The sequence below is a fragment of the Haliaeetus albicilla genome, chromosome 5 (assembly GCF_947461875.1).
Source record: "Haliaeetus albicilla chromosome 5, bHalAlb1.1, whole genome shotgun sequence".
NCBI classification, from domain to species: Eukaryota; Metazoa; Chordata; class Aves; order Accipitriformes; family Accipitridae; genus Haliaeetus; species Haliaeetus albicilla.
The window spans coordinates 18921997-18949875 of record NC_091487.1 but is presented as its reverse complement, the minus strand read 5'-3'; the positions used below and the strand labels follow the sequence as shown (position 1 = coordinate 18949875).

The 27879-nt window shown below is 39.9% G+C and overlaps 2 protein-coding genes across 13 annotated transcripts in view; one reads left to right on the top strand and one right to left on the bottom strand.

Moving 5' to 3' along the window:
• The window catches only part of DGLUCY (D-glutamate cyclase), a 48752-nt gene extending 45408 nt beyond the window's left edge, over positions 1 to 3344 (top strand). For all 11 annotated transcript variants that reach the window (XM_069783640.1, XM_069783644.1, XM_069783636.1 and 8 more), the window contains one exon: positions 2894 to 3344. In XM_069783640.1, the coding sequence (XP_069639741.1) occupies positions 2894 to 3037 (144 nt within the window). In that variant the 3' untranslated portion in view covers positions 3038 to 3344. The remainder of the gene's footprint in view (positions 1 to 2893) is intronic.
• Positions 563 to 26477, bottom strand: GPR68 (G protein-coupled receptor 68). 2 transcript variants are annotated; one of them, XR_011324692.1, is made up of 3 exons: positions 26310 to 26477; positions 6831 to 8719; positions 563 to 1799 (listed from the first exon to the last, which is right to left on the bottom strand). XR_011324692.1 is itself a non-coding variant. In XM_009927648.2 (2 exons), the coding sequence occupies exon 2, from the start codon at positions 8576 to 8578 to the stop codon at positions 7511 to 7513; it is 1068 nt and encodes a 355-aa protein (XP_009925950.1). In that variant the 5' UTR covers positions 8579 to 8719; positions 26310 to 26477; the 3' UTR covers positions 5960 to 7510. The 2 variants fall into 2 exon arrangements, 1 of the variants encoding a protein (XP_009925950.1); XM_009927648.2 differs by lacking the exon at positions 563 to 1799 and having other exon boundaries at positions 5960 to 8719.
• Between the last annotated feature and the right edge of the window lie 1402 nt (positions 26478 to 27879).

Here is a 27879-nt window from a genome sequence, read left to right as displayed (position 1 = left end):
AGCTTTCTTAGAATGTGTTTTATTTTTCTTCCAAAAATGGCATTCCTTCCATGAAAACTATAGATCATAATTACTAAATGAAGACTTCCCCTGAAACACAAAGGTTATTTCTCTGCAGCCTCATGTTCAAGCAGAGTCAGGATTGCACTGCAACAAACCCCAGAACTGTGGAGCATTCCATTCCCACTGAACAGAATGCTGAGATTGTTCTAAGTGCATGGATTAGTCTTTACATATATTTTAATAAGAAATACAGCAAAGCATTTGTTCCTTGTTGAGAACTTGATGAGCAAGAAACAATTTGATCCAACAACCTTTACTTACCTTTCAGCTGTGGAGCTGGTTCCTTATTATGTTACTTAATACAATATTGGTTTGATTTTTCAGATGTTAATGGTACTTTTATGCTGAAGTGACTGTAGGGAAATATATGAATTCATACATATCCAAATGTAGCTAATGCTAAACGTCCTACAGTCAACTCTGCATTGTCTTGCATCTCACAGCCAGGTTAATATATCAGGCAGTTGTTCTTTTACTGAACTCTTTATTAATGGTAAGAAATTAACTGTATAGTATTTATTTTGAAATTATGACCTATAAGAGTATGAATTACTTTATAAATGAGCAGTATATAAAGATGTGACATTTGTTTCAGTATTCTTTATTAGCTTTGTCATTCATAAGGGAGGGTTTTTTCCTGAATAAAGTGCAAATTAACAAGTTCTTTTCCTGGTTATCCCACTCCCAACATAATTATTTACTAAAGAGAGAACTCTGAGCAAATTGCAGCACTTTACAGCTAAGGAAGGGTTCTGTACATTGTGTGTTTTCCTTAGAAATGGAAACAATAGCATTTCATGATAGCGTACAGTTTATCAGGCATAGTTATATAGTATTAAGCAAGCAAGCCTTTTTCCCCAAGTAAGCAGATCAGAAAGCTCTAACATGTAAATATGTAGGAGAAACAATTCAAATTAGAAATGACATTTTGTGTATCCAATTCAGGTGTCTCTTCTGTGACAAGAGAGATCCAATTTGCCGCTTTGCATATAGATAGTGCTAAGAAAAACCTCTCTCATGCAGAAAGATCAGGTGCTTATATTTGCATTCGTATATGTGATCATTCAGATGATATAAGCTGAGGTATATTTATAATTTTATAATTTACAAAGTAGCACTTTTTATGCTACAATGTATCCAGATAATTTCCTTAACTAGCCCTGTCATTGCTGTATTGTTACACGATGTCAGGACTGACACCATGTAACTATACGTATTTTTTCTTTAATAGGAAACCAGTGCCTCATTTAACTTTGTTGCAGCTAAGAACTAGGATGTATTGCCAGGAAATACAAGACAAATCTTTATAAAGTGCATTCAGAAAGCAGGTTACCAAATTATACTAAATTCTCTGCTAATTGACCATGTAAGTTATGCTTTAATTATTTCAGAAATGTTTATATTTTGGCCATATACTGTATTATGTAAAATACAACCATATTGTGTCTAAATTCAGATCTAAAGCTATTGTATTCTTTATGGTTTAGAAGTCTTCCTAGGAAAAAAACCTAACATTTAATAAGAGAATATTAGACATTTTAACTTCATAATTTTTTATCACTAATTTGCATTCAAGAGATAAAGGACTTTGCTGGAATATCAAACAAGAAGTATTTAAACCTATAGGACTGTTTGTCAAAGGCACTGGTAAGGCCGTTTCAGCAGCAATTTCCATCAAAGCAGGGTCTCACACAAATGGAAACAGAACAGTGGACCAAAGACCAGAAAAGGCATTCCTAGCATAAAAGGATAGAGAAGATAGGTATGTGACTGTTTCAAGGTCTTATGTAAATTACCATGGGGTTGGGGTAGGGGGAAGCTAAGATGTGACTAGGCTTTTTATTTTTTCTTAGATTTTTATTAACAGAATTAGAGAAATAAATTTTCTTTGTAGTAAATGCTAAGACAGTAGAAAGAGTTTACTGTGTACGTTTCATTTAAAATGAAAAGCAAAGCAGTTTATGCTAGACATACATCCATTTGAAACCAGGTCTTCAAATTCCACTGTTCATAGAACTAGTGTTTTTTTCAGAGCTGATGTTATCCCATCTTTTCATCTCGCAATGGATTTTGTCCTCTCTGTGTATTTTAACAGCTCAACTTGGAATACGCTTTGTTATCTGCTTATGTTACTATTAAGCAAGAAAATAACTGTTACAAACATGAAATTGAGTTGGAGTTCTAAACAAAGTATATGCTATTTCAGAGAAGACAAAGGAAGCACAATTTCAGGGTTTTCTTTTTTCCCAATCCCTTTCCTAAGCAACCAGAATTCTCATAAAAACAATAGAAAAAAAAGAGGACAGAGAGCAAAAGGCACACAGAGATCACAGAAGATGCAGGAAAGTGATTGTAGAGCCCATTCAGGTACTCTCTGTAACCTTTTTTCCAGATGTATCCTCTTTCCCTTCTGTTCTTTCTCTTTAAAAATGCATCTGCAGCCAGCTGCTATGCTGGGGAAATGACAGGTAGTTTATAAGATACTTGGGTGGAGGTTCCTCTGATTCTGATTTGTGCAATGTAGGAACTTGAAACCAGGCAAAAAAGGATTCATGTTTCTGAATTGACACTGATGTACTGTTTGAGGGAGTGTGGAGAACAATAATATAATTCAGTAATTAAATAGCAGTCAAGAATATAAGCCTTTTGACACTCCCTAAGTTCCAGATGCTGCACATTTGGGACAAGGAAAACAAGGTGTTAGCAAATTGATGTCAAAATAAATATGGAGGATGTGGTCAGTCTCCCCTAGAATTAAAATAAAGATTTTGATGAATTCTCTTGTCTGATTCAGGATTTTAATTATATTCTATTTCTTTGTTTTTTTAAGGAAGAAAAGCTTCTGAAAACACTTGTGCGGCACAAGGTCCGCAGTGGAAAAACTGCCAGTCTAGAAATGGAAGTGGACGGGCTGCCATTCTACAACACCCATTCGCTTATGATTGAAAAGCTGCTGCAAGAAGTGCAGCAGTGACTGCCCCAAATGATTTCTATATCAAGAGTTGCTCCCATGTTATTTTCTTATTCCCTAGGCTCTCACAAGATATAAAAGATCAGAAAAAGATGACTTTTCATCTCTGGTGTCTTGGCCGCGCGCAACCTTTCATTGTTATCCTTACAACATCTCTGTGAAGTGGGAAGGGGATATCATCATGATGATTTGGTCTACCTTTCTTTTCTGTAATGTTACAATGGATAATGGATATGAAATGATATTATATACTAAGAGGTGATCTGGCTTTTACAAAGAAAGCCTGTCATTAAAATGAAATATTATTGCATTGCTGTTCCTTTTTTACTAACCTCATAACTGCAACAGGAAGTAACTCTTGTAGCAACTTGGATTTAAAAATACCTTGTGGTGGGGAAAACGGCTGCAGTGGAGAGGGGAGGTTCAAAACAAAAAAACCCAGTAAGTGTTACAGTAGTGGAAGTCGTTAAATGTGGCTCCCCTGCACACTTCCTGTAGCCCCTCTAACACTGTCTTCTTATGGTGGTGGCTAGTTTGTGAAAGTGTGAGTAGATGAGGGGAGAGCTTTAACTGAGCTAATGAAAGTGAGGGCAGCATTGCAGACCTTCCATGTAAAGGTAGGCTATACCATTTGCCTCCTTCATATTAGTAGTTTGCCATTTATATATATTTTTTCCCTTTCCAGGTAATACAGGAAGGTTGTAGACATTTCAGGGTATCCTGTTGTTAAAAAATAAAGGAATTAAAGACATAAATAGTGATTAAAAATTAATGCTCAGAAATTAAAGCATGATTAGAAATTAAACCCCATTTGCATTCAGTATGAAATAAAATTATGTAAATGAACATTTAGATGAATTCCAGTTATAGAAATTCAGCTCCTGACAAGACTAAGTGAAGAAAAATTAAATTATATCTCAAAGCCCTACTGAACCACTACACAACAAATGGTTGTGAATTGTGCCTGACTTTCATCATTTCAAGCTGTGGTTTTACTTTAACTCCAGATGAGTGTCAGGGCTGAAGTTCTGCTAGTTGTCAGCCCTCGCAGCAGAGAGGACAGGATATATTTGACACTGCATCTTTCAGGCACTGATGCTTTAGCTGTCATAAAATGATTATGACAGTACAAAAAGCGAGCATCAAACTGTTGTGCTTTAACAGGGTGAGAAAGCAGCTGTGTTTAACCACTGCTTATTCCAAGGACAGTGGACTTCCAGCAGGCAGCAACACCTTGTATCTACTTTTCTTTCTGGCAGGTGAGTTTTATTTTCCTTCTCTTATGTAAGACAAACACAAAACTTTTTGAGAATGAGAAAAATCAGTTAGTAGCACAAACACCAGCATTCTTTGAACAGTCATCTTCTGAAGTCCTTGAGGATACACAGCCTTTAAAGACTTAAAACAGTTGAACACTTGTGAGAGAAAGAAATCTTAATGCCAGACTTGCTGCTAGACATTCAGATTCACCAAAGCTCCCAATGTTTATTTTATAGATCTTTTTTTTAGATTCATTTTATTTAAAGCCTTCTTCGAGGATGTTACAGTGAAACTGTCTTTGAAGTTTCACAATTAGAAAATAGCACCTTCAGAAGTCTGCAAAGTATAACTATTAAGTGAAATATTTCATATGAATGTTTGAGCTTTTTGCCAAAGCCAGTAACCCCACAGGATAGCATAAGTTCACTACACACAGAACCCACAAAATGAAACTGGCATCATTTAAAAATGTGTGTTTGGGAAAAGAAGCAGCTGATTTCCTTCTCTGTGTGCTACATGCTCAGTAGGTTACTGACATATTGCACTAACAGGTGCAATGTATATTATTCTTTCCAAACACTAACTTTTGTCAAAAAAACTTCATTTAGTAAGCTTTTGCTCTTTTTTCCCCAAAATACAAATTTTAACAGTCAGATTTCATTAAGAAATATCAAATGTAATAATTTATTTGTTTTCTTCTCTAATGTGTGTTTTTAAAGTCCCTTCTTGTGTGCAGTCCAAAGCACTGTATTTAATCCAATAGCAATGTGTAGCATATCTCTGGCAACCATAGTAGGACCCCTGATTGACTATGTTCTGGCTGAGATGGAAAGAAAAGCTCTGAGTGATCTTTACCTTCCTCCCATATTGGTTACAGTTCTGCAGCCTAAGCATAATAGTTACAATATAGAAAGAATTGATAAAATAGTGACTTCAGAAAAAAAAAAAAAAAAAGAAGAAGAAAAAATCTCCCCCTTCTCTTGCAGGTTAGCAGGTTAAATATTGAGAACTGTAGCAGAATGCTGGACCATTGCACAAGTTTCCATCTGATTTTAAACTGCAGCAGCTGACCAAAAGCTGACCACATCAAAGTACCGAATCAAATAAACCTTAATCCCTCAGATGGCAATTCAATGTAACTTGGCATGCTCTGCATTCTAGCTAATTTAAACAATGTGGATGACTGTAAAGAAGTAAAGCATAAACAGGACAACAAATATTTCATCTTAGAACAAACTACGTGTGTGTCTTACGGCCTGCCAGGTCATGGGAGTCCATGTAGTTGGCTCAGTGCTGAACAACATACAAGCACAGCATTATGGCAGTTGGGAGTCCCTGCCTTACAACCCCGTTGATACAGACATGAGATTAGAGGGAGGATTTGGAGAAAGTAAAGCTAAACAGCACTAACAGTCAGAAGAAAAAAATGCATATATAAGGTCATCCGGTTTGGTGAATGGTCTAAGTATAAAGAAATGTAAAATAATTAAACAAACCAAATGTTAACCTAAGCAAACCTAATCCCCTCCTGGGAGTGGGGACATGAATCCTTTCTGCCACAGGAGGGAGGGAGGAGAGGATCTGTAGTCTCACAAAGAGAAACTGTGGGCCAAAGCCATTAAGATAGTTATTTCAAACACAGAGTGAACAAATATGGGAAGAAAATAATAGAAACATTCTTTATTAAACATATCCCCTAATTATTTCTAATATTGCACCCTCAAGGTGGTTTCCAGAAAACTGTTAGAATATATTCCTTTTAGAAACTGATGACAAGCAAGGCTGTGTTACGACGACATACTTCAGATACCAGGAGTAGGCTGGCTGTCTAGAGAATCTTTTGACATTTAAAAAAAAAAAGAAACAAAACTGATTATACTGCTGGAAGTTACCAGCTGCAGGTTGCAGAGAGAGAGGTGTTTCAGGAAAAATTTGAAACCAGAGAAGTGAAAGGACAAGGCAGTATTCATGGTGTAACAGTTACAGATAGAAGAAGGTATGATGAGCAGATCACAAAGAAGAATCATACAGGACTAATTAGTATAATAAAGAAGAAAAAAACCTAGAGAGGAGATGGTGGTAGAAACAATACTATAGAGCACAACTCCTACATCTTTGACTGCCATTATCTCCGCTTATTCCTGTATTTTATTTCTATCTAAACCAGGAAACATAGATCATTCATACATCATATTTCTGATATTGTATTTACTGAACAAGGAGCAAATCCTAAAAGCTATAGTATCTGTGGGAGAAAAGAGTTTAAACAGAATCCATGTAACAGTTTCCCTGACAAATGCATTGTTATTTAATTGCCTGCATGTTCTATGCTGCACAAGACACACGAATTGCAAAGGACACAATCAAAACCTTAGCAAGATGTAGTATTATTTAGATGTAAGTAAATTTGTCTTTGAACACAGTGACACAGAAAAGCACATGGGTTCAAAGCACCTCATGTACTACCAACCTCCTGTTCTTTTCCAAGTCAACAGACCAAATTATTTATCCCCATCAGAGCCAAGAGTTCTCATACCTCTGAAAGTCAACAGGAGCTTTATGATGAGGTTCAACAGTCTGAGATTCAACAGTTAATCAACAGGCTAAAGGTCTCAGCAGATGCTAAGTTCCTTGTGCATGTTCTCCCAGAACATCTGACATTATTGGACTGGTTGTTTTAGGAGGCTGGTTCTGGCACAGTCTCTGCAGGCCTCGAAACTGGCTGAAGGAGAAGTTATTCCAGAGAGTTACAGAAATGTTGCAGAAATGCAATTTTTTTTGTATTTTTTTCTTTTTAAAAATACATATTGGGACATTTATTTTGTTATATCTCCAACCTTTTTGACGGATGATGACAGCTTGTAGGTAATTATTTTCTCTAAATGCTATGGGGGCAAAGAGAAAGCAATCAAAGACGAATTCAACAGAACCACACGCCATGAGTACTAGCTTATTCCAGTCAATGCAGTCATCAAGACAACAGGTTTTGAGTGGTACCACAATGACAACAGACGCGTAATTGCTACTGAACTGACTTAGCATGTGCTTTCCTCACTGTTGCCAAGGTCCAAGCACCTCCGGAAACGACCTCGCTGTACTGCATTGCTAATAAGCCTTTGGGAGGTAACACTGTTGTAATACAGGGATAAATCAGACGGATACACAAACACGGCCATAACTGCAGATTTTAGATTAATGTCCTTTTTTTGATGAATGCTACAGGCTGCCCATGTTAGTTGTGGAGGAGTCCTTCAGTCCAGTGTCATCATGTGATATTTGTAATAACCCTGGTTGCTGTGGCCTGCTGGGAGTTTCTGGAGCATTCAGCAGATAGGATTCCTTCGTCTCAGTCCTCAGACACCCTAAACATGTTAAACAAGAGTCTCGCATCTTGGCAAAGTTCTGGGAAGTGCTTTCACTGGAAAAACAGTACAATACTGGATCAGCAACACAATTAAAAGTAGTCAACAGGAGAGAAACATGGTAAATATTAAATATTTTCTCAGCAAATAGGCAGTTGTTCTCCAACAAGCTGCGAACCACAAGTAGGATGTGGTATGGTCCAAAGCAAACCAAAAAAATTAAAACAGTGCTTGAAACCAGTCGTTTAATCTGGATTTTCTTCTTCTTTTGAGTGCCATGACTCTTATGGACAACTCGTAAAATCCCACAGTAAGAGAAGGCCAGCAGAAAGAAGGGGAAAAGGAAGCCAGCAGAGAAGCGGTAGTAATTGACATTGTGCTCCCATTCTTTGATGGGGTAATGCTCGAAGCACACCACGTGGCTCTCAGCATCCATACTGATCTCCCCATGCGTAAAGACAAAGCAGCATGTCATTATTTCTTTAGTCCAGATAATGATGCTCACAATCACAGCAGCCTTCATTGTCCGAAACTGTTGAAAACGAAAAGGGTGCACTACTGCGAGATAGCGGTCGATGGAGATGCAGCAGAGGAAGCCCACACTGATATAGATATTCTCATACAAAAGGATGCCACAAATTTTGCACAGGAGCTCATTGTAGGTCCAATTGTCATGCTGTAAAACATACTGAAGCCAAAAAGGCAAAGAAAATATGTAGAGCAGGTCTGCTACAGTCAAATTGCAAAGGTAGATACCCAATTCATTTTTAGCCTTGATCTGTAAATACCCATAGTACAGTGACAGGCCGTTAGCTGGCAAGCCTAATATAAATACAAATATGTATACCACAGGGGATAATGTTTGGTGGATATCATGATTAATAGTGCAATTCTCAGTTGCATTCTCTGTGAAATTCACCATCTTCTAGCTCTCCCCGTGTATCACTCATCAGGGTCTCAAATGAATAGATGTAAAATTTAATTTCATTCAGTTTCATGTATTGCTTATTTCTTCCACAAACCTTTAGGCTGAAGTGATGTCTTGCTGCAGGATGTTAATAACCTGAAGGTAAAAAACATGAAAATCTTCAGAAGGAATATGACTGTCAAATATATAGTACAGTTTTCAGTAAGCTGCCTTTTCCTAGCCCTAAATTTCTCACAGTCTTTGAAAGAAGATAAAGCCTGTTTGGGAAATCATTATTCTTATGAGTAAGCCCTAGTACTTACCAGAAAAGTACTAGAAAATTTTGTGTCCAAGAATGCGAAAGCAAATTACAAACATTTGTTGCTTTAGCTTTGCAAGTATCTAAAAGGTGAAGAAATATCATCTCTGTTTTGCAGATGAGGTACAAAAGCCGTAATCTGATTTGTCCACAATGGAAAAAATGTCTCTGCCAAACAAGCAGTCCACTCAGACGTGCTTAAAGGATGCAGGGTGCACAAAACAGTTGATTTTAAATTTCCATTTCTCAAATTTCCCTTCAGATACAAGATACCATGGAATATGCAGTTCAACCCATCAGGATGAAAAAAATTGAATTTTTAGCAGTCTCTCTTACAGTTACTTGTAAACACAATTCTGAAAGCAAGCTGTCTTTCTCTGTCAGAAGGACACTGTAAAAATTTGGTACAATGTATCCCAATGGTCTCAGTCCTACAGGATATGCTATTACAGATTCCTTATTTGCCATCAACTCTCAAAAACACTCATTTACTGTTACTACTTATACATTTGTATCTTTTCATCTTCATTGAACATGAATATAGTTGTTTTCACCTGAAGAATCTTCTATAATCCAAACACATACCCATACAAACCATTCCTATACTATCACTATTACTATTTAAGACACTTAGAAAAATCAGTGCTGACAGTAGGTTAGCACTCAGTTCAACTAGGACAAGTGTTCAGCCTTGAGCCAGCTCACAGTGATTAAACCCTCGACTAAATGAAGTATCACATTCAGCTTTTTATCACCTCATGTGATATATTCACATTGGCACAAATGCTCAGGACTGGAAAACAGCGGGGCAAACTGTGCCCAGTTTGAAGGGGATGTATGTTTTACCCAATGATGCAGAACAGCGAGACCGTATTTCTTTCAATCTCTTCCCAGAAAATGCACAGTTGTAGGGTATAGTTTTGTAAGGTTAACAATTTGTGTACTCTTTCTACAGCTTCAGTTAATATGGATTCAAAAAGAGACAGCACTATCCAGGGACAAAGATAAGGCCTTGTTGCTTTTTCCTGTTTACTATCCTTGTTTGTATTTTTGGCATCATCTTCTGTCCTGTCTAGGAACATACAATTTTTTCCAAGGCAACCCTTATGAAAACATGACCACACTACAGTAAAATTACTGTCAGCTGCAGCATTTGAGGATGTTACTGTCAAATAATTTTGTTAAATAAATATTTTTTTTAATAGTGGTGGGCTTTACTCCTGTAGAAATTGAAAAGAAAATCACTTCGTTTAGGCCAGAAAAGAATTGCCTGGCTGAAATAAGTGACCAAACCTGCAAAGACTTTCAGCGTTAAGCTTCAACCAGTATAGCACAGTCCCACAGAAATCACAGCAAACTTAAGGACACATGTAAATATTTAAGAATTAGAATGTGTTATTCATTCCTTTGCTTTTCCTCTTTCTCTTACCAATGGACAGAACATCAGCCCTGGTTTTGGTGGAAGTATTCTTGGGGATCTCAGAAACATTCAGTCATGAAACAACAGACTCATCTCTCTCAAAAGCTCATCTCTCTCAAAACCTCTAATTTCATTGTCTGATGCAACTTGTATGAAAGACTGGTCAAGTCTAACACAGCACAAGCTTTGCTAGACTCACTCTCACGCAGCTCCTTTGCGGGTTAAGAGACTCACCCCCTCCACTGTGGGTGGCACAATAGTTATAAGGGGTAAATCAAGGACAGCAGGAGAAATGCTGCTTAAGGGACCCCGTCACAGATACCTATGGTTCAGTTTGAAGTTTGCTCCAAGAGACTGCCATAATCTTCCCACAGAATAATGATGATAATGTTAGCAGCGCAGACATGTACAGCAGAGATTAATCACTAAAGTTATGTACAAATTTCCCAAAGGACTGTACTTAGGGGCCATCAGGTCTCCTGTAACACCATCCATTTTCTCAATGGCTTCATAACCATCATGCAGCTCTTCTGTCTACAGGACACCTGGCTACACACCTGCAAGGACAGCATACAGAATCTTTGCTGAAGCAGGTTTGATAACCTACTTACTTCACCCCAGCTTTTCCAATCCACAGCTCCAGGCCAAATACAATTGTATATGAGTTTGTGTTTGATACCATTTCATTTCTGTATAATAATTTGGTGACTTTACATATAAGAGTTTGCCTGCACAGGATGATTGGCACACCTAGTTATAGTCTAAAATACCTAAAAATCTGGGATCTATCATCTAATCGACCAATTAAAAGTGTCCAGTCAGTCTCCAGCTCCTGTTGATGAGGCCAAATAGTAATTCAAAAGCTGTCAACAATTTTGAAAAGTCTGAACTGTCTTTATATGTCTAGCATAGTTCAACAGTGCTGAGTTTTGTTCAGCGTTGCCCAGTGAGTCAATATGGATCACAGCATGAGAAAAAGCAGATGTACTCTAAAGTTGCACTGTTTTTTGAAAATGTTTCTTTCCTCTAAGAACTCAAAATGTTTTTATTAAGTTATGCTTATGTCACAGAGAACATGACTGTAAAAATAATTTCTGGTTAGCTTAAAAGTCTTGCCGGAATGCAGAATGTGAAGGAGACAGCAAAAGTCTTACTGATATGACATTATGCTAATATAATATACAGTTATGATTACAGCAACATTTCCTGCTCCTGGAGCAAGTGCTGGAGTGGGGTATTTCAGGGGGCAGGAAGAGAAGGCTGACTGTTAAGAATCTCTTTGCCTTATGCTAACAAACCCTCCCCCATTTCAAAGATGGGGATGAAAAACAAAGGTCCAGATTCTTGCTTTCGCAATAGCTGGTTTATATTGCTCTTCTGGTAAGTGGCAGCAGTAAGCCAAGAAATCCTTCCCTCCTTTCAGCCTCCTCAGTGCGTGGGCTCTGGGACACCTTTGTGCCCTCTGACCCCCAGTGACTGGCTAGGGACAGGCTCAGTAGCGAAATGGGAAATACAAAGGCAGTTCACTTTTCCCTCAACACCAAGTACACTAAACATTGCTCTGCACTGGCCAGGGAGTGAAACTGTATGATACCGGCACTGTTGGAAAAGCAAAGTACTGTGATGACAGTGTTAAACAGATGGGTGCCCAAGAGCCCACCCTGTTATTAAGAACATAATACACGATACCTTTCAAGCTGTCTGGAAAAGTGTAAACTGAAGGAAAGGTGATGCAGGGTATGGGAGAGAAAAGATGAATAGCTCCCCCACTACTTACTGACCTCGTCTGGATAGGAGGAGGAGAAAAATTTAAAAGTTGCTGTATGAAAAACATCTGGGGTGCAGAAATCAAAAGCTGAAAGCAGTTACAAATGGGAACACACAAGCATTCCTTTTAGACAGCTTTAATATGGAAATAGTGCAGCTGTGTCATTTTTTAGAGTGTAGTTTATGTAACACCTTCAGTATCATGCATCTGCAGACATTTCCAGGCAACATTTCTCTCTCTCATATATGCCCATATCTTTTAGATGATACCCATCTAAGCCCAAGTCTTGGAAACAAATTAGAAGACTCTCACCATCTACATGAGCTCTAAACAATTTTCTTGTTCCTGGATGAAAAATAAAGCCAAGGATCCCTGGGCTTCAGAGAGCTTCACTTTTTCTTGGTTTAAATGAGCCAACTTTCATTACTCACTGGACAGTTCAACAACAGGTTCTTTTCTTTCCAAACTCATCTGTGCTTTAACTGTTGACAAAAACAGGGCTATCCTCTGCACCGTGAACCATGGAGCAGCTCATGTGTTAAGCGCTGTCTGCTGGTGTCACCGTGGGAAACAGCTCAGAGCCACTTACAACAACAGCCTCTTCAGCTACGACTGAGTACTTGCATGGAGCCTGGGTGGGTTTTTTCAGTTTCAATGAACATTGCTACAACTTTCCTCATAAGAAATCTGTCTGCAATTAGATCTACACATTTTTAGCAGAGACAGATGGGACTATGCCAATGGACTTCCTTATAGGCATTTGCAAAAGTTGTGCACACAGTTTGTCTTATCCACAAAGCACTTGTTTTTGTGAACAGGGAGCATAACGTGGTCATCTGCCTTTATGTGACAGTAGCTCTGTTTAATCTGTCCCTGCACCTGTCATACACCACAGACAGGCCTGAATCACTTGGCTGTCATAGCAGGACTTGGACTGTGCTACATATGTAGGAACCATAAACCTGAGGTTGTTTCAGTTTAGGATTTGGTTCAGATCCTTACCCACACAAACACCAGCCTTAAATTCACACACTAAGCTTCTCCCAGCACTTGAGGGTTTGTCAGCTTTGTTTCATCCTGGTTCACAAAGCCTGGAAGAATAAGGTCAGGTAAAGAGGCTGGGAAGCAATGACCAGCAGCATAGACTAGGGACCGGTCAAACAATATAAAATGGACAGAAACTGGCTTATATCTTCAGAGCAAGTTTAAAAAAAAAAAGTAGAAGAAAGTGGAAACTGGGGTGCGTGACTGAGTATGAGGAAATGGTACAATGATGTTTGGATTCAATCAGAAGAATTATGATTTAAAAGAAGGACCTGTTGGAGCAGGTCCAGAGGAAGGCCACAAAAATCATCAGAGGGCTGGAACACCTCTTTTATGAGGAAAGGTTGAGAGTTGGGGTTGTTCAGACTGGAGAAAAGAAGGCTCCGGGGACACCTTATAGCAGCCTTCCAGTACCTAAAAGGGGGCTTATAAGAAAGAAGGGGACAGACTTTTTAATAGGGCCTGTAGTGATAGGACAAGGAGTAATGTCTTTAAACTGATAGAGGGTAGATTTAGATTAGATGTAAGGAAGAAGTTTTTTACTGTGAGGGTGGTGGGGCACTGGAACAGGTTGCCCAGAGAGGTTGTGGTTACCCCCTCCCTGGACGTGTTCAAGGCCAGGTTGGATGGTGCTTTGAGCAACCCAATCTAGTGGAAGGTGTCCCTGCCCATGCCATGGGGGTTGTAACTAGATGACCATTAAGGTCCCTTCCAACCCAAACCATTCGATGATTCTAAAAGGGTCACAAACAGAAAGAGCCATAAAAGGCAATGAAGGATGTTTCTGTTAACACACAAGAAAAGGAAGGGTAAAGACAGACAAGTACATGTGATGCACAAGCACTAATTATAGATCTAAACATAGCTGAAATATTTGCTGTTATTTTTTATTTCATTCTTTAGAACCAAAATTGTGACCCAGCACCTAACAAAATTGTTTTTAACAGTAGAATGTGGGCATAGAAAAAATAGATAAGGAAAGGCTAACAGATACTTTGAAAGTCTATGTACACTCTAAGGGAATTACCTAAAGCCATTTGTGAACTATTGCTGATGATGTTTCAGAAATTATGGTGGACTGGGGTACGACGGGCATAACACCTGCCTTGTGAAAAGAGTAGTTGGAGGATTATACACCAGTCAGCCTAGCTTCAACCAGAACAAGTCATCAGACAATCAGTACACATATCCATGCATTTACAGAAGTGACTCACAACTGCAGAGACTCACGCCAAGTGAGTTCCTGCCATACTTCAGGAGAAGATGAAGTTGGGCTGGGGTTGGCACCTGCGCTTCACACCCTGTCTCGGAAAGATGGGAGAAGCTCCGACCCTCAGTCCTTCCTGCTTTCTGTAGGAGGACCATCACAGGCATGGATGGGCTCTATTTGCCCTGCAACGTGCAGCCTTACCAGGCTGTAGATCCTGTTGCTGCTCCAGTGACCAGAAAGCAAAGGAGAGTTGGAAGGGATAAAAGACAGTAGTGGAAGCTGGTCCCATCTCCCCTGAATAATCCATGAACCTGTTGCTTCCCCTCCCTGCTGATGATCAGTCTTGCCCCACACAGAATCACACCAAATATCATCCCAGTCATGTCAGTACCGCAGCTCCCAGAAACCACCTGCTACAGCTGAGTGCCATCCCTGTCCTCAGAGCCTCTTCAGCCTGATATCAGACATGACAGCCTCCTTCTCAACAGTTTTCAGCTCCCATGATACCTAAACGACTCCTTTCTCACACAGAGCCCCCACGCACCAGGGCTATTGATGCAGAGGGGGAAGGCAGGACTTGAGGGGGAATAGAGTCAGCAGCTGCATTTCAGGGCTTGTGAAAGCCAGGGAAGGAACAGGGTGGTGGAAGACACAGAAGCAGCAAGGGCAGCAATGCTGCAGCCAAACAGCTCGGAAGGCTGCTTTAGAGATGCTACTGCAGTAAGAGACATATGATTCAACAAGAAACAGTAGTGTCAGACCAATCTCATTTCTGTCTTTGATGAGGTATGTGGCTGAAGAGCTAGACAGCAACAAGTGTAATACATCTTGATTTTATGAAGACTTTTGACACATTCCAATGTACATTCTCATTAACACCTGAGAAACTGTAAAGGCATTATGTACTGCTCAATGTGTTACATGACCACACTCAAAAAGCAGCCACCTGTGAGTGTGTAACCTTTTCTGCCCTTTCCAGGTTGCTAGACAGTATTTTAATCTATTCATAATTTCATAATTTCTATCCCATTCAGAATGGGATAGAAAATGCACTTACTAAATCAGCAAATGATACTGACTTGGGAAGGAGTATATAACACAAACAGGATTTAAGGTGATCTTGGTCTGAAAACAAAACAAAATCCTTTGAGGGCAAATGTAAAATTACTGCACTTGGAAAGAAAAAAAATCAGATTGTTAGTAAGCAATAGGGAATATCTGGCTATGCAGCAGGATGGATAACAATGCACTTGGGTTCACTCTGCTACTGCTGAGAAGAAAAGAATTACAGTGGGATGCAGTACTTAAAGGACATGAAATCTGGTGTCCTATCTACTCATGACTGGTGATGTCTCTGGAACCTTTTGCACTCTAAGAAATACACAGGCAAATTAGGAGAAGACCAAATATTTTGGGCAACGAAATGATATAATCTCCATCTCTCTGTCTTCATAAATTCAGAATCATATTCCCTTACAGACAGGAGTTCCCTGAAGGTGTTTGTGAAGCACTCAAATGTCCTACCTATGACTGCCATACATAAAACAAACAAATGGATGATGGGCACATTTATTAGAGGTGGAAACAATTCTAGTGAATAAGGTATTTTATCCTTGTTCATCAGTTGGGATTAGACAACATATTACATAGTGACTTACAGGGGCACGATGCAAAGCCATGGAAATACACTGCAAAGCTGCAGCAATGTGATACTTGGTCCGGCAAATCAAAGAAAAAGGGTCCTGTCAGCTCTGGAAGAAACCCAAGGTAATGCCAGTCTACTGCATTATGTTTCTACAGGAAAGGTGCTCAGATTTGGCTCAAGCGTCTCAGCAAGGCACTGGTTTTGTTGAGCTCAAACAGAGTTGGCATGGCTCATATTAAGACAAAAGTCCAGTATAAATAACAATTCTATTCATTAAAGATCATAGCCTGGTTTAAATATGCAAGTGGCCTAAAAATGAAGTTGCACTAGAGACCTTAAGATTTTTAATTCCCAACCCTAGTGTACTTGACTATGATGGTCACCTTCTTTTAGTGCCGCTCATTTTATGTGCAGCATCAATGTATCCTTTCAGGGCATAGAATTAACTTATCTACTGACCATACCATGTATTTTTAAATTGGATCAGTTTCTAACCCATTCTCAGCAAATCTGGAGTTAAACATATACCACTTTAAAGACAGATACACTCTGCCTAAGAGTACAAATTATAAGTCACTACAGCAGGAAGTGTGCAGAAATATTGTTTTTGTCAAACCTCTGTATGAAGAGCAGTTGGCTGCAAGGAGTTTTGTTTCTGTCTTCTGCTGGTTTTGTTGTTTGTCAGGCAGAAAGGTTACCTCTCTGCTGTACTTACTTTCCTTTTTTTTCCTGTCTGTTTTTTTGCATTAGAACAAACTCTCTATGTTCTTCTCTTTGAAAGACTGTCTTACTGGAGGCATACAGTAAAAAAAGGACTGTATCTTTTTAAACTTCAGAAACCATCTTATGTACATTGGGGAAAAAAAGGCAAAAACTCAATTTGCCCCTAAACTGAATTCCCTTCTAAAGTTAATTTAGGCCTATACAAAACCCATTCAGTGTTTATTAACTTGCAAGTGGACCCTCCTAACATGAACCTCTGTGTGCAATAATTATTACTCTCTGTATCTGTTTCAGTGGGAGGAAACCACAAAAGTTTTCTGTAAATTACAAATCACTTTACTTTTGTCATTATTGTATGACTCCATTTATAAACCTATTGTCAAAGAAGGAAGCCAGCAACATTTTTTTGGAACCCACATAAACAAAAGACTAATTAGTCACCGATGTCCAATTTTCCCTAACAGACACGCAATTATTCACAGCATTGCGTAAATCACTCCATTTACTCGAACCTTGATATCCTTGGAATTTGTCCCAACTTCCTCATTCCTGCTTACCAAATTTCTCCGAAGTCTGAAGTAAGCTAGTTACATTAAATATTTCATCTCTAAAACTTCAGATGCCACCTGGCCCACAGTGGTGGGGTAGTTGAGGATTTCATGCCCTCAACTTGTAAAATTTGTCATTAGGAATTGATCATGTGGATTTGAGTTCATGTTAAAATACTTGAACAGTGAATCTTTTTTTTCTCATAGTGAATTCAGTGCTTGTTGAAAGCATTAGATTGGACATCACCATAAGCTGAGAAATTTAACCTGTGCAGCCTAACATAAGCAGTGTGGGCTGATGAACATAATGCAGCTAGAAGCCAACTAAGATAGCCCATGTATATTAGCCACGTAATTAATTCAAATAATTTAATGACCTTTAAATCTAGTGCCAATGCTCATTTCTGATCAGTAATGACATGGTAATGTAATTTAATCTTACAAGTGCCCTGGCCCGCAGATCATGAAGGTCTATAAGGAATAGCTGAGTCAGTATGGATCACGAACCTAAATGTTCTATATTCAACCCACTTTGTAAGTCAAACAAACAAACTCTCAGTTAAGCAGGAAGCCACCTAGAAACCAAGCAGCTGAGCACTTCTGAATGGCCATAAGAGAGCTAAGGTGCCACACACCAGTAACTTGTAATAACACATTACCCTGTAGGCTACAATGGGAGAGGTGACAGGGAGGACTTGCTGAAACACAAAATTTACATTCCTGGAAAATGTCAAAACTTCGGAAAAAAATGCCCTGAATAACCCAGGAGGTTATCATCCTAGGCTCACATTTGTCATTTTAGTTAGAGCACCGAATGTTCAGCTTCTTTCTTACCTGATGTGCAAACTGCTGTATACAACATATTACATATTTCTATATGATATGAGAAGTCAGTAATAAAGCATATCCTATTTTACAGTAGAACACCAGGAAGGATGTGGGGGTTCCAGAGGTCACATACTGAACTAAAGTCAACAACACACTTTTACAGAACACCCCCCACACACACATATCACATTGGGATGCCTCAGCAGGCTGTAGGTACTACCTCTCCGTCCTGTGCACCTCTGTAAGGCTCTACAGAGGTGCACGGATCCTCTGGGATCCGCTGGCCATGGTCAGGAGAAGTGCAGGGGAAAGGTCAGAGGTCTAGCAAAGCCAAAGATTGAGGGAGTCAGGCTTGTTTAGTCTAAAGAAGACCAGATTGAGGGTAAACACAGCAACAACCTTCAATCACATTAAAGATTGTTGCAAAGATGAGAGAGGCTGGGTTAAACACCATGAAAAACTTTCCACTAACAAAGGTAAGTGGAGCACTGGGATAGATGCTCTCAGGACCTTCCTATTCTGTTCTCCAGTATTGTTTGCCAGGTGATATGACACAACTCATCCCTCTTAGCAACATGCAATAGCATGGAAACAAATTGTATAAATCTGACATGAAGTAAAATAATTTCCACAAAGGAATTTTTTTTGAAACAAATCATCATTTTCCAATGATTTTTTATGAAATGTTTCTCATTTTGAAAGTTTTTTCCTAGAAATTAGAGCTATGTTGAAGTGAAATCTATGACTTCCCGTGCACAAAAACTAATACCAAAAAATTCCCTGTTCTGCTGCTGCACATTTTCATTTCTGATTTTTATGAGCCCTCCACATATGAAGGACAACTTGACATGAAGGGTATGGAAGGCGGATAGGATAATAAGCACAGTTAGTCCAATATCTCAGATTACTTCTTATTCTTTATCTAGGATTAGGGTGTTTTTTACCAAATGCAAGGTTTGAACAAGTGGCTGAACACAGTAAAGTGCTGAAAAGAAACAACACTTTGGAAAATCCCTGTTTATGGTAATAAGAAGTTCATACAATGTGTAATTTCAGGCAAGCAGTCCAAGTGGTATCACGGAGGTGAATCACATAACAGGAATTAGTCATGCCATAGCTGCCTCAAAGCTCTTAAAAATGACCCTCATCTGCCCCCTCCTTGCTGCTGTTAAAGATCAGCCAGGTGGCTGACATGACTCTCCAAGTATTTAACCACTGAACTATTGTGACTAGCTCCTACCCACAGAAGACATCTCCCTGAGGCTTTGTGGATGACTTGCTTGAGTACAGGACAGTGGGTGGAGGAAAACACATCACACCACTTTCTGCAGAAATCTTAAATCACTGTATTCCTCAGAGAAGAACTCCAAGTCTTCCTTTCTCCTCAACTAAAACCTCAGCCAAGTCAACCTCCCTCTCCCCGACAACCCTCCATGACACAGAAGCCAAAGCACCGTCCTGTCTCTATTGCACAAGGAGCAGGCAAGTAAGTAATGATCAATCATAGACAAGAGAACTGCTTATAATCCTGAATATGTGTGCTGATCCTTATTTAAAATGGTAATGCAAGAAAAGCTAAGATTAAGCAGGTCTTACTGATTAGAAGCCACACAAGCCATGATCAACATGCAATATTACCAGTAAGGAACAAGGACTGGAACAACTGTGTTGTAGCCTGGGATTGAGAAATAGGAACTTCACCCTTCTGAAATAAATGAGTTCTGATTCATTTTACCATCTACAGCCTTGGGGAAAATCACTCTTCTGATTCATTTTCCCAAACTCTGTATTACTGCCTCTTTTGATGCTGCAGCCTGCTCTGACACTAGCACTGTGCTCCATCAGGTGACACCAGATGTCTTGCATAGAAATCAGTGACTTAAGGTTTAGGTCACATCTGTATTGCATTCCAATGATTTTTGCCTGCCTTGGTTTGCCAGTGTGCCCCTCCACCCCTGCCATACAGCCCCTGCTTTACAGAGTGAAGCCCAAAGGGAGCCATGGCCCTGTGGGAGTCACCTCACAGATTTCTCAGCAGCCTGAGAACAGCCCACCCCTTTACAGCACATGGGCCATAGCATGCTGCTGGCATCCCATACCGGTCAGCATTCACTCGCCAAGGCTGAGCAAAACAAGTCAGCTGTTAGCCTGTACCTTTGCCCAGATGCTTATGGCACTATGCAGACAGAGCCGATGTGTATACTGAGAGCAACTTGCTCTTTGTACCCATATGCTCTCACAGAAAGGGGAGGGGATGCTGACAATGTGCAAGGCAGTCCTTTCTGTCAAGCCTCCCCAGCATCACTTGCTGGTTACAGGGGAAAGCTTTTGTTCAAAAACTAACAAGTTGGACACCAAAGCAGGGACCAAATTATCTTTCTGCTTGCACCTTTTATAATGCCACTGCCTCCAGACAGAACAAGGTATAATTAAACCCAAGTATCAACACACCATACCCTCCAGACAGAACAAGGTATAATTAAACCCAAGTATCAACACACCATACCCTCCAAACAGAACTATCTCATTAACCAAAAGTAGTTTGGAAAGCAACCAAATATCCATCTGCACAATTTTTTCTCCTCCTTTAGTGACAGTTCAGTGGATAGAACTGATTTTGCAGTGCTGCTGACAAGCAATAGCTCAGGACATCAATAATCAATGTTTGACTAATAACGTTTGACAAATAGCAAAGGCTGTCTGAGAGAAAAATTTTGCTTGCTAGGTCTAACTGAAATGTGGTTGAAACTCTGCCATGTCTAAAGAGACTGAGCACATCATCTATTCAAGGAGAATGTTAACATTTTCATTATTCCATGCATCAGCAAATAATGATACATTCAATAAAGTCAACTCTCTTTTAAATGCTATTTTCTGCATATATGGTTCAGTATATGATTCATTTTGTACAGCAAAAGTTTTAAGACACAGTAAAGTGAAAAGCTGTTTACAATATTTGGAGATTTTTCCCTTCCTCCCTCATTTTTCTTTGACTTCATTCTCTTTCTTCTGTTTAGATGTCTTTTAATCAAAGAGATTAAATTCATCATAGGACAGAAGCCTGTTCAGCTGAAGCACTTAACATCATGTGCACTGTGACCATTTAAAACTGGAATAATTCTTTTGTGTCTTTGTACTATGTTTCTGTTTCTGGCTTACACTGATCCCCATCATGCATTTCAAATATGTTTCTGTTCAAGATCCAATTCTTTCTAGTCTAGCACACCATCCACCTTTCCATGCACTGCTGTTTATGAGTCCTCATTTCCTTTCAGACTCAGTTGAGTCTTTTTTGACTCCTGTTTTGTATTTCTGTATTTCTTCCTTGGATCTAGCACTGGGGGGAGGTTGGGGTGGGGAGTGCACATGCATTTGTGCATGTTTTCAAATAGTTCCCACCTAGCCTGTAGAGATTTAACTCTTCTAAGCTATCCCTTTTTGCTGCCTTCATTTAAGCTTCCTCCTTTTCTGCAGTTTCCCTTTTGGAGATTAACCAAGTTTCCTGTAGATCTAAGTCAATATTCGCATGCAAGGTGTGTTCTCCAGTGTTATTTCTCAGACTTCTCACAATTATGTAGAAGCAGTGTGCCTTGCAGAAGGTTTTCCTCTGTGCTGTTTCCCTCATTGTTGCTCTTGCTCCCTAGATGACTATTGAAAACTTCAGTCCTTCCTTTTTTTTTTTTACTTGAGGATATAGAACTCCAACAACCTAGCTCCCAATGGATAAATCATTCTAAACAAAGTGCTAGCATCTGCATCTGCAGGCTTGCTTACATTTTCATTTCCTGAATTTTCATTTCCTAAATTCTTTTAAAAACTTCTTTTAGTACTCACTTGAAGTGCTAACGTCTTGCTTTCATTAAGATTTAAACAAAGCCTGGCCTTCCCTTACTCCTGAGTGCCCCCATTTCCCAATGTATATGAATTTGTCTTCCCTCCTCCATTTTCTTAGTCATACCTTGAAACTGCTTCTCTCCATACCTCTGTCAGGCCTTGCATATGGTGCAAGAAGCCTTCCTCAGTACAGTGCTGCTGAATTCTTGTATTCCAGTGTCCTTCCTAAGAGCCTAAATGTTCTTTCCAGCACCTCTCCATCCCACCCTTTGGATGACACTGGCATCCACACAAGCAGTGACTGCCCCCCTCCCCTGTGTCAGAGCCCTCTCAGGTTTGCCACCTCTCTCCTGGGAGACAAATCTCAGCATCCTGCCTGGAGGCACAAACTCAGCCATCCATATGCTTGAAAACCAACTGACTCTTCTCTAATCTTCTTTTAAAGAAAATTGGGAGGAACAACTTGCCTATAATAATGGTATTAATCTGGATAAAAGAGGTTAAACACAAAAATTGAAAAAAATAATTGAAGAACCATGACCTCACAGAAATTAAAGAAAAACCTTCTTTAATAGTACCAGAAAAGCAACACACAGCAAAAGCAACAACCTTACTGTAAACGATTCACGCTTCCCAACACGTGTCTGTCTGACTAGAGAAAAGGGAGAGAATCAAATACTCATTACTGGGGAGTTCTGACAAGCTCTTGGGCAGGAGATAGAAAAGCTGGCACAGAAGATGTGGGATTCCAAACTGGAGAGCTGCTCAGAAATCCAGGTCCTGCTCTGGGGTGGAGGTGTAAGACCATCTCTGAAATTTGGACACAAGTTCAAATTCGAAATAATAATGTCCTGACATGATAAATTAAGGGATTTCAGTTTAAGCCTCTTGTGAGATTAAAAGACAATTGCTATTTTGAAAGCTATGTCTGATCACTTCTTAAACATGGAGCATAAAACAGATACATCCTCTATTTAGATATGTGCATAGACACTAAATCATTACCCATCACAGAGTAAAAATTTTCCTTCTTTCTTTGGCAGATGGAAGACAAAATGTTTCCAGATATAAAATGATCACATTCTAATTGTTACTAAAATATTGAGTTATAAGAAAGCCAAACCAAGAGATCTCTGTAATAATATTTCCATTCTTCTTTACTGATATTGCCCATTTTAGCATTTTATTCAGGTGCCATTGAAGTGAATTAAGTTTGATAGCATTTGCTTTTGTAATGCATTCATTTTTGATCTCCCCTTCCTCTGCTAGCTATCTAACCTCTCTTCAAAGCTATGTGTCTTTACCATCCACCCATACCAAACAACATGAGAAAAAGGAAGCTTGAATTCTTGCGGAATAAAGCAACCATGTTCAGAAATGAGAGATTAGGCTCATCCTAGCAGCAATAGCTGTCCGTAGCAATTTTTGAGTGGAGAATGTCAGGAGGACATCTCTCGTGGAGTGACAGTAACAGCAGCAGAGTGCCCTTTCCATTACCTGTAGACCAGATCAGGTTTGCATTTCTATTCGCCTTTGGCATGGTGACAGATCTGAGCCTAAGCAACCCCAGATCAAACTCCAAGACAACCCAGCTGGAAACAAATCTGTTGCCACAGAAACAATTTCTGGCAAGAGGGCTCCATGGAGAGGAACAGAGTATACTTTCAGGTGAGCCCATTTCTCAATCTCCCTCTAATAGTGTTTTAAACCTATTATTTAGTCTTTTTTTCTTTTTCAGATTAGCTACAGCTTCCAGATGAAGTACCTAAAAAGTTATCCTTTTGCTACTTGGTAGATTAACAGAGTTCAGAGTGTGGTTTCTAGTGGAGAAAAAGGAATTACAGTGAATGCATCCCTCAGAGAATAAACTGCAATATTGTTCTTAGCTGCTGCTGATTACTAATACCCTCACTTAAAATTATTGGCTAGTTTCTTCTAAACATTAAAGCTGTTCTGTGTCTTTTCAAAACCAATTGCAATCAGCTGTCAGGGACAGCAGCTCTGCAAATGCTTCATCTGGCAGAATAATTCATAACAAGCATTAAAAGCCACTCAGAATAAGCTTTATAGGAAAAACAAACCTCTTAGAGGAGACATTCAGCTAATTACAAGGTAATGAGCCTCACAAGGCCACCACCTCTGGAGTTCTCTTTCCACAGTTCTTCACTTAAAAATAATTAGCAAGTTGTGTAAATGTCCTTGTGAGTTTGAAATAACTTTTTCTTTGGTTATCACCACACTGACACAAGAATAACCAGCGGGAGTGAAGCCCCAGGGCAACACGAATGCACCCTCAGGTCAGATCTAGAAAAACTGGTAGGGAAAAAAATTTCTTCTCTGTGTGCTGTTCAATGGGATGCCAAGAAAACTTGCAGTTACAGCATCAGCTGTATAATCTGAGTGACAACAACCACAGGGCTGATTAGGGGAGGAAAACTTACATTAATGCCCACACCTTTTTACACCTGGCCCCATGCAACTGTGCTCAGCCACAGGCAAGAAGTTTCCAGTCTGTCCAACCCCAGGAACCAGCCATCCCCCAGGCTCACCCTATTTGATGACATCTAGTATGATGACACCTATGTACACCTAGTTCAGCTGGGACTGACTTTCCTCCCTTCTCTCCCCTTTCTCCACATCTCCCTTCTCTCTTTTCCCGCTGTCTAGGATTGCTTACACTCCTCAGGTCCCAGAACAAATTGAGTCAATTTTTGTCCGCCAGCCACAAACTGAGAAAAATACATCTCACTGCAGATGTCAAGTGAGATGAGTTTTTTTAATGAGATATTGGAACCGCCACTTCTTTCTTCATTTAAAACTGCGATATTCAAATCACAACACTGTGATGTAGACATTGTCACCCCCTCAGCTGTGCCCTGCTATCACAGAACAACATACTGGTCTGATTCTATAAATCCAACATTTTCTCACAGTGTACTCCCCAGACCATGGAAAGACTCCTAAAACTTTGGGGATGTACCTTCTCTCTTATTATCTATATTACAGCTGTAAAGCACCAACCGTAAAATAAGCTGGAAACAGCTACCTTCTGCCTTTTCTTTCATGTATTAGAAAGACCTTACAACTGCATGTGTAGAAGCAGCATGATATGGGGGAACACCATACTAGCAATAAGATTGGGAGGCAGAAGACAGGGGTGAGGACAGTAAAAAACTTTGTTTCTTCAGAAAAGGAACAGAAGAGTGGGTGTCAAATACACAGGATTGACTCACTTTTACTGGCTTCTTGATTGAGGCAAATTTGAAAGAAGTGGTCAGACACTGTACACTTCTGAAGACAGTGTGAACACAGGGTGCTAATGTGGAAAATGTCACGGAGCTGATTAACAGGCTGCTCAGAAAGTCCCGTAATGCTCACAATGACAGTGTCACGTCTTATGAGCCTACATGTAGCCATTTTTCCTTGCCTCACTGTTAAGTTTCCTTAATTTTTTATTAATAAATATCTGCATGTGTTCTGAACAGAAAAGGACAGGACAAGGCTGCTATATTCTTCTAAATTCTCTATTTCTCAGCTCCCCTCCCCATGCACACATGAAACTGATCACTCAGTGATTTACTTTCCTTGTTTCTTTACAAAGACTGTCAAGAACCAGAAAAATGTGCTCGTAAGACAGGCAACCTACAATAACGTACAAAGGTTTTAAATCCTATTAAAAAAAAAATTAGATTCATTTCTGACCAAATGGATTTCACTTCACTAAACAAACCTTCAGATTTCTAGTTTCCCAAGTCAGGTTCTGAACAGCAGCAAGAAAAGTGGCTTACTGTTTGGAAAACATAGTAATGACATACTTTTGAGATACAAAGACAAAACTATATAGGTATACAGAGAGCACCTACACACCAAGGTGTGTGGTTTAACAGTTTCTTGTTAGGTGTAACTTTTGGCTTGTGTTCTCAGAGGCAATGAAGTATTTAAATCACTTAGCAGTCATCCAGAATAGCTTATATCTAGTCAATTTAAACAGTCCTGCTAAATTCTCTGAAAATGACTACTGGAATTTAACTACTGGATATTGCTTTGGTTGCCTGCTGCAAACATGAAACAGTTTTTCAGTTTGTCTTCATTCCCTCTCATCGATACAACTTCAACATTGAGCTCTCACGCCTAAGTAGAACTGAAGAAAGTTTTTTTGGGAGAACTTTTATTCAAAGTTCCCACTAGTGGGAACTTGCCAAGGAAATTAATTTTGAAGTTGTGATTTTTATTTTTTCTTGACACATTGCTTTACTTGAGTCCTTGGACTGCCTTATTTTTTTGCTTTAACAACCTAGCCAAAAAACTGTCCTGCCACCTTTCCAGGGGTCTTAACCTTGTATAACCTGGCTCAATGATGGAAAATTTCTTTGCTTCTAAGAATGAATAGATAAAAATGAAACTCACCTATGAGCAGAGTTTATGCAAAGAGGTTTTCCCTGCAGTGTGAAGAGCATGAAACTTCCCTTCTCCCAGCTCCTGCTCAGGCTGCTGGTGAGGCTGTCCTCCTCCCAGCTGTGAGCAAGGCTGTCGGTGAAACAGCACAGGGAAGGAGGAGGAGATTGTTTCAGCCCCTGTGCTCTTTCTGGTTCAACTGCAAAGGAGTCAGCCCAGCCCAGCCCTCTCCTCCCTCACCCACTCATTCATAAAGGAAAGAGATGAGAGTGCCAAAAGCAGACATTAAATATGGAGATTGCAATGCACAGAGAGCGGTGTTCACACCCAATACCTACCATCACAGATACCAACCAGCAGATAACTGCACTATGATCACAGCAGCTGGTGCAAAGCCCAAACACTGCTGCTTACAGCTCATCTAAACACACACAGACGTTGCCTCATGCAGGCATATTACAAAGTATACAGAGTGTTAGCGTTGCTATTAGTATTATTTACAGTAAGTTGTTTCTAGAGCTTGCTGAGATCAGACCTTCGTTATGTCCAAACACAGCAGAAGCTCATCTCTGCACAAGGGAGCATCTTCTCTGACTGTGCAAGAGCGACGGCTGTGACGGGAGGGTTCCTTCCTCTCTCGTCTACACAGTAAGACAGACTGAGGCATAAACAGATCAAAGGGCTTGTGCAAGGTCATTCAGGAAGACTGTAGCAGATGTAAAAGCTGACCTCCTGCTAATTCACGCCAGTGCTCTGATTCCCGCAGGGATGAAAGCTGACCCATGGGATATGTATTAAAGTGTCTGTCATTCAAACTGAAATGCACTACTCTTAAAAAACCAAATAGGTACGAATTACACCACTGAAGCTGGAAACAAAAGATGTTACCAGTTCAGGCTCTGAACCGGTACGTAACTCACCTGATGCAGTGCTCTGCCGTGCTGCTGTAGGGACACCAGTGACACTGCACGCTCAGTGCAGCACCTAATGAGAGCTCCCATCTGCTCAGTGTAATGGGGCTACAGTGCTCCAAGGGCAGCCAGAGACAGCAAGTTTGGAAATAGGACTCTTGTGCAGGGTACTCCGAGACATGTTCTCCATTTCCAACCTGGTGGAAAGCGGAGTGACATAAGCACAGAAACAAAATAGGAAAAAAAAACAGGGAGAAGACACAACGACATTTACAAAACTTGGAAATACTCCAGGAGTACCCATGGCTAACGTCAGAACTTGCATAAAAAATAACTCCTCATTCCAAACACAGGCAAAGGGCTGTTCAGGTACGACAGGCTACCAGATGGCAGAGCCCTTCCTCTGCCAGGGCCTCTGGCAGATCAGAGATCTAAAATTATCTGCAAGATTAAGGGACCTCTCTGATTTTCTGAGGAGGGATGCAGCAGAAAAAATAGAAAATCCTTAACCTTGGCCAGAAAAGGCTACAAAAAGCACAGAATGGTCCTTTGCAGGCTCACTGTGCTGCTCGGTGGATGGCAAACACGCAGACAGCATACCTGGCTGAACAGGCAAGGCACAGGCTCCCAGGAGCACAGCCGGAGGCTGAACACCATGTGCAATATTAAAG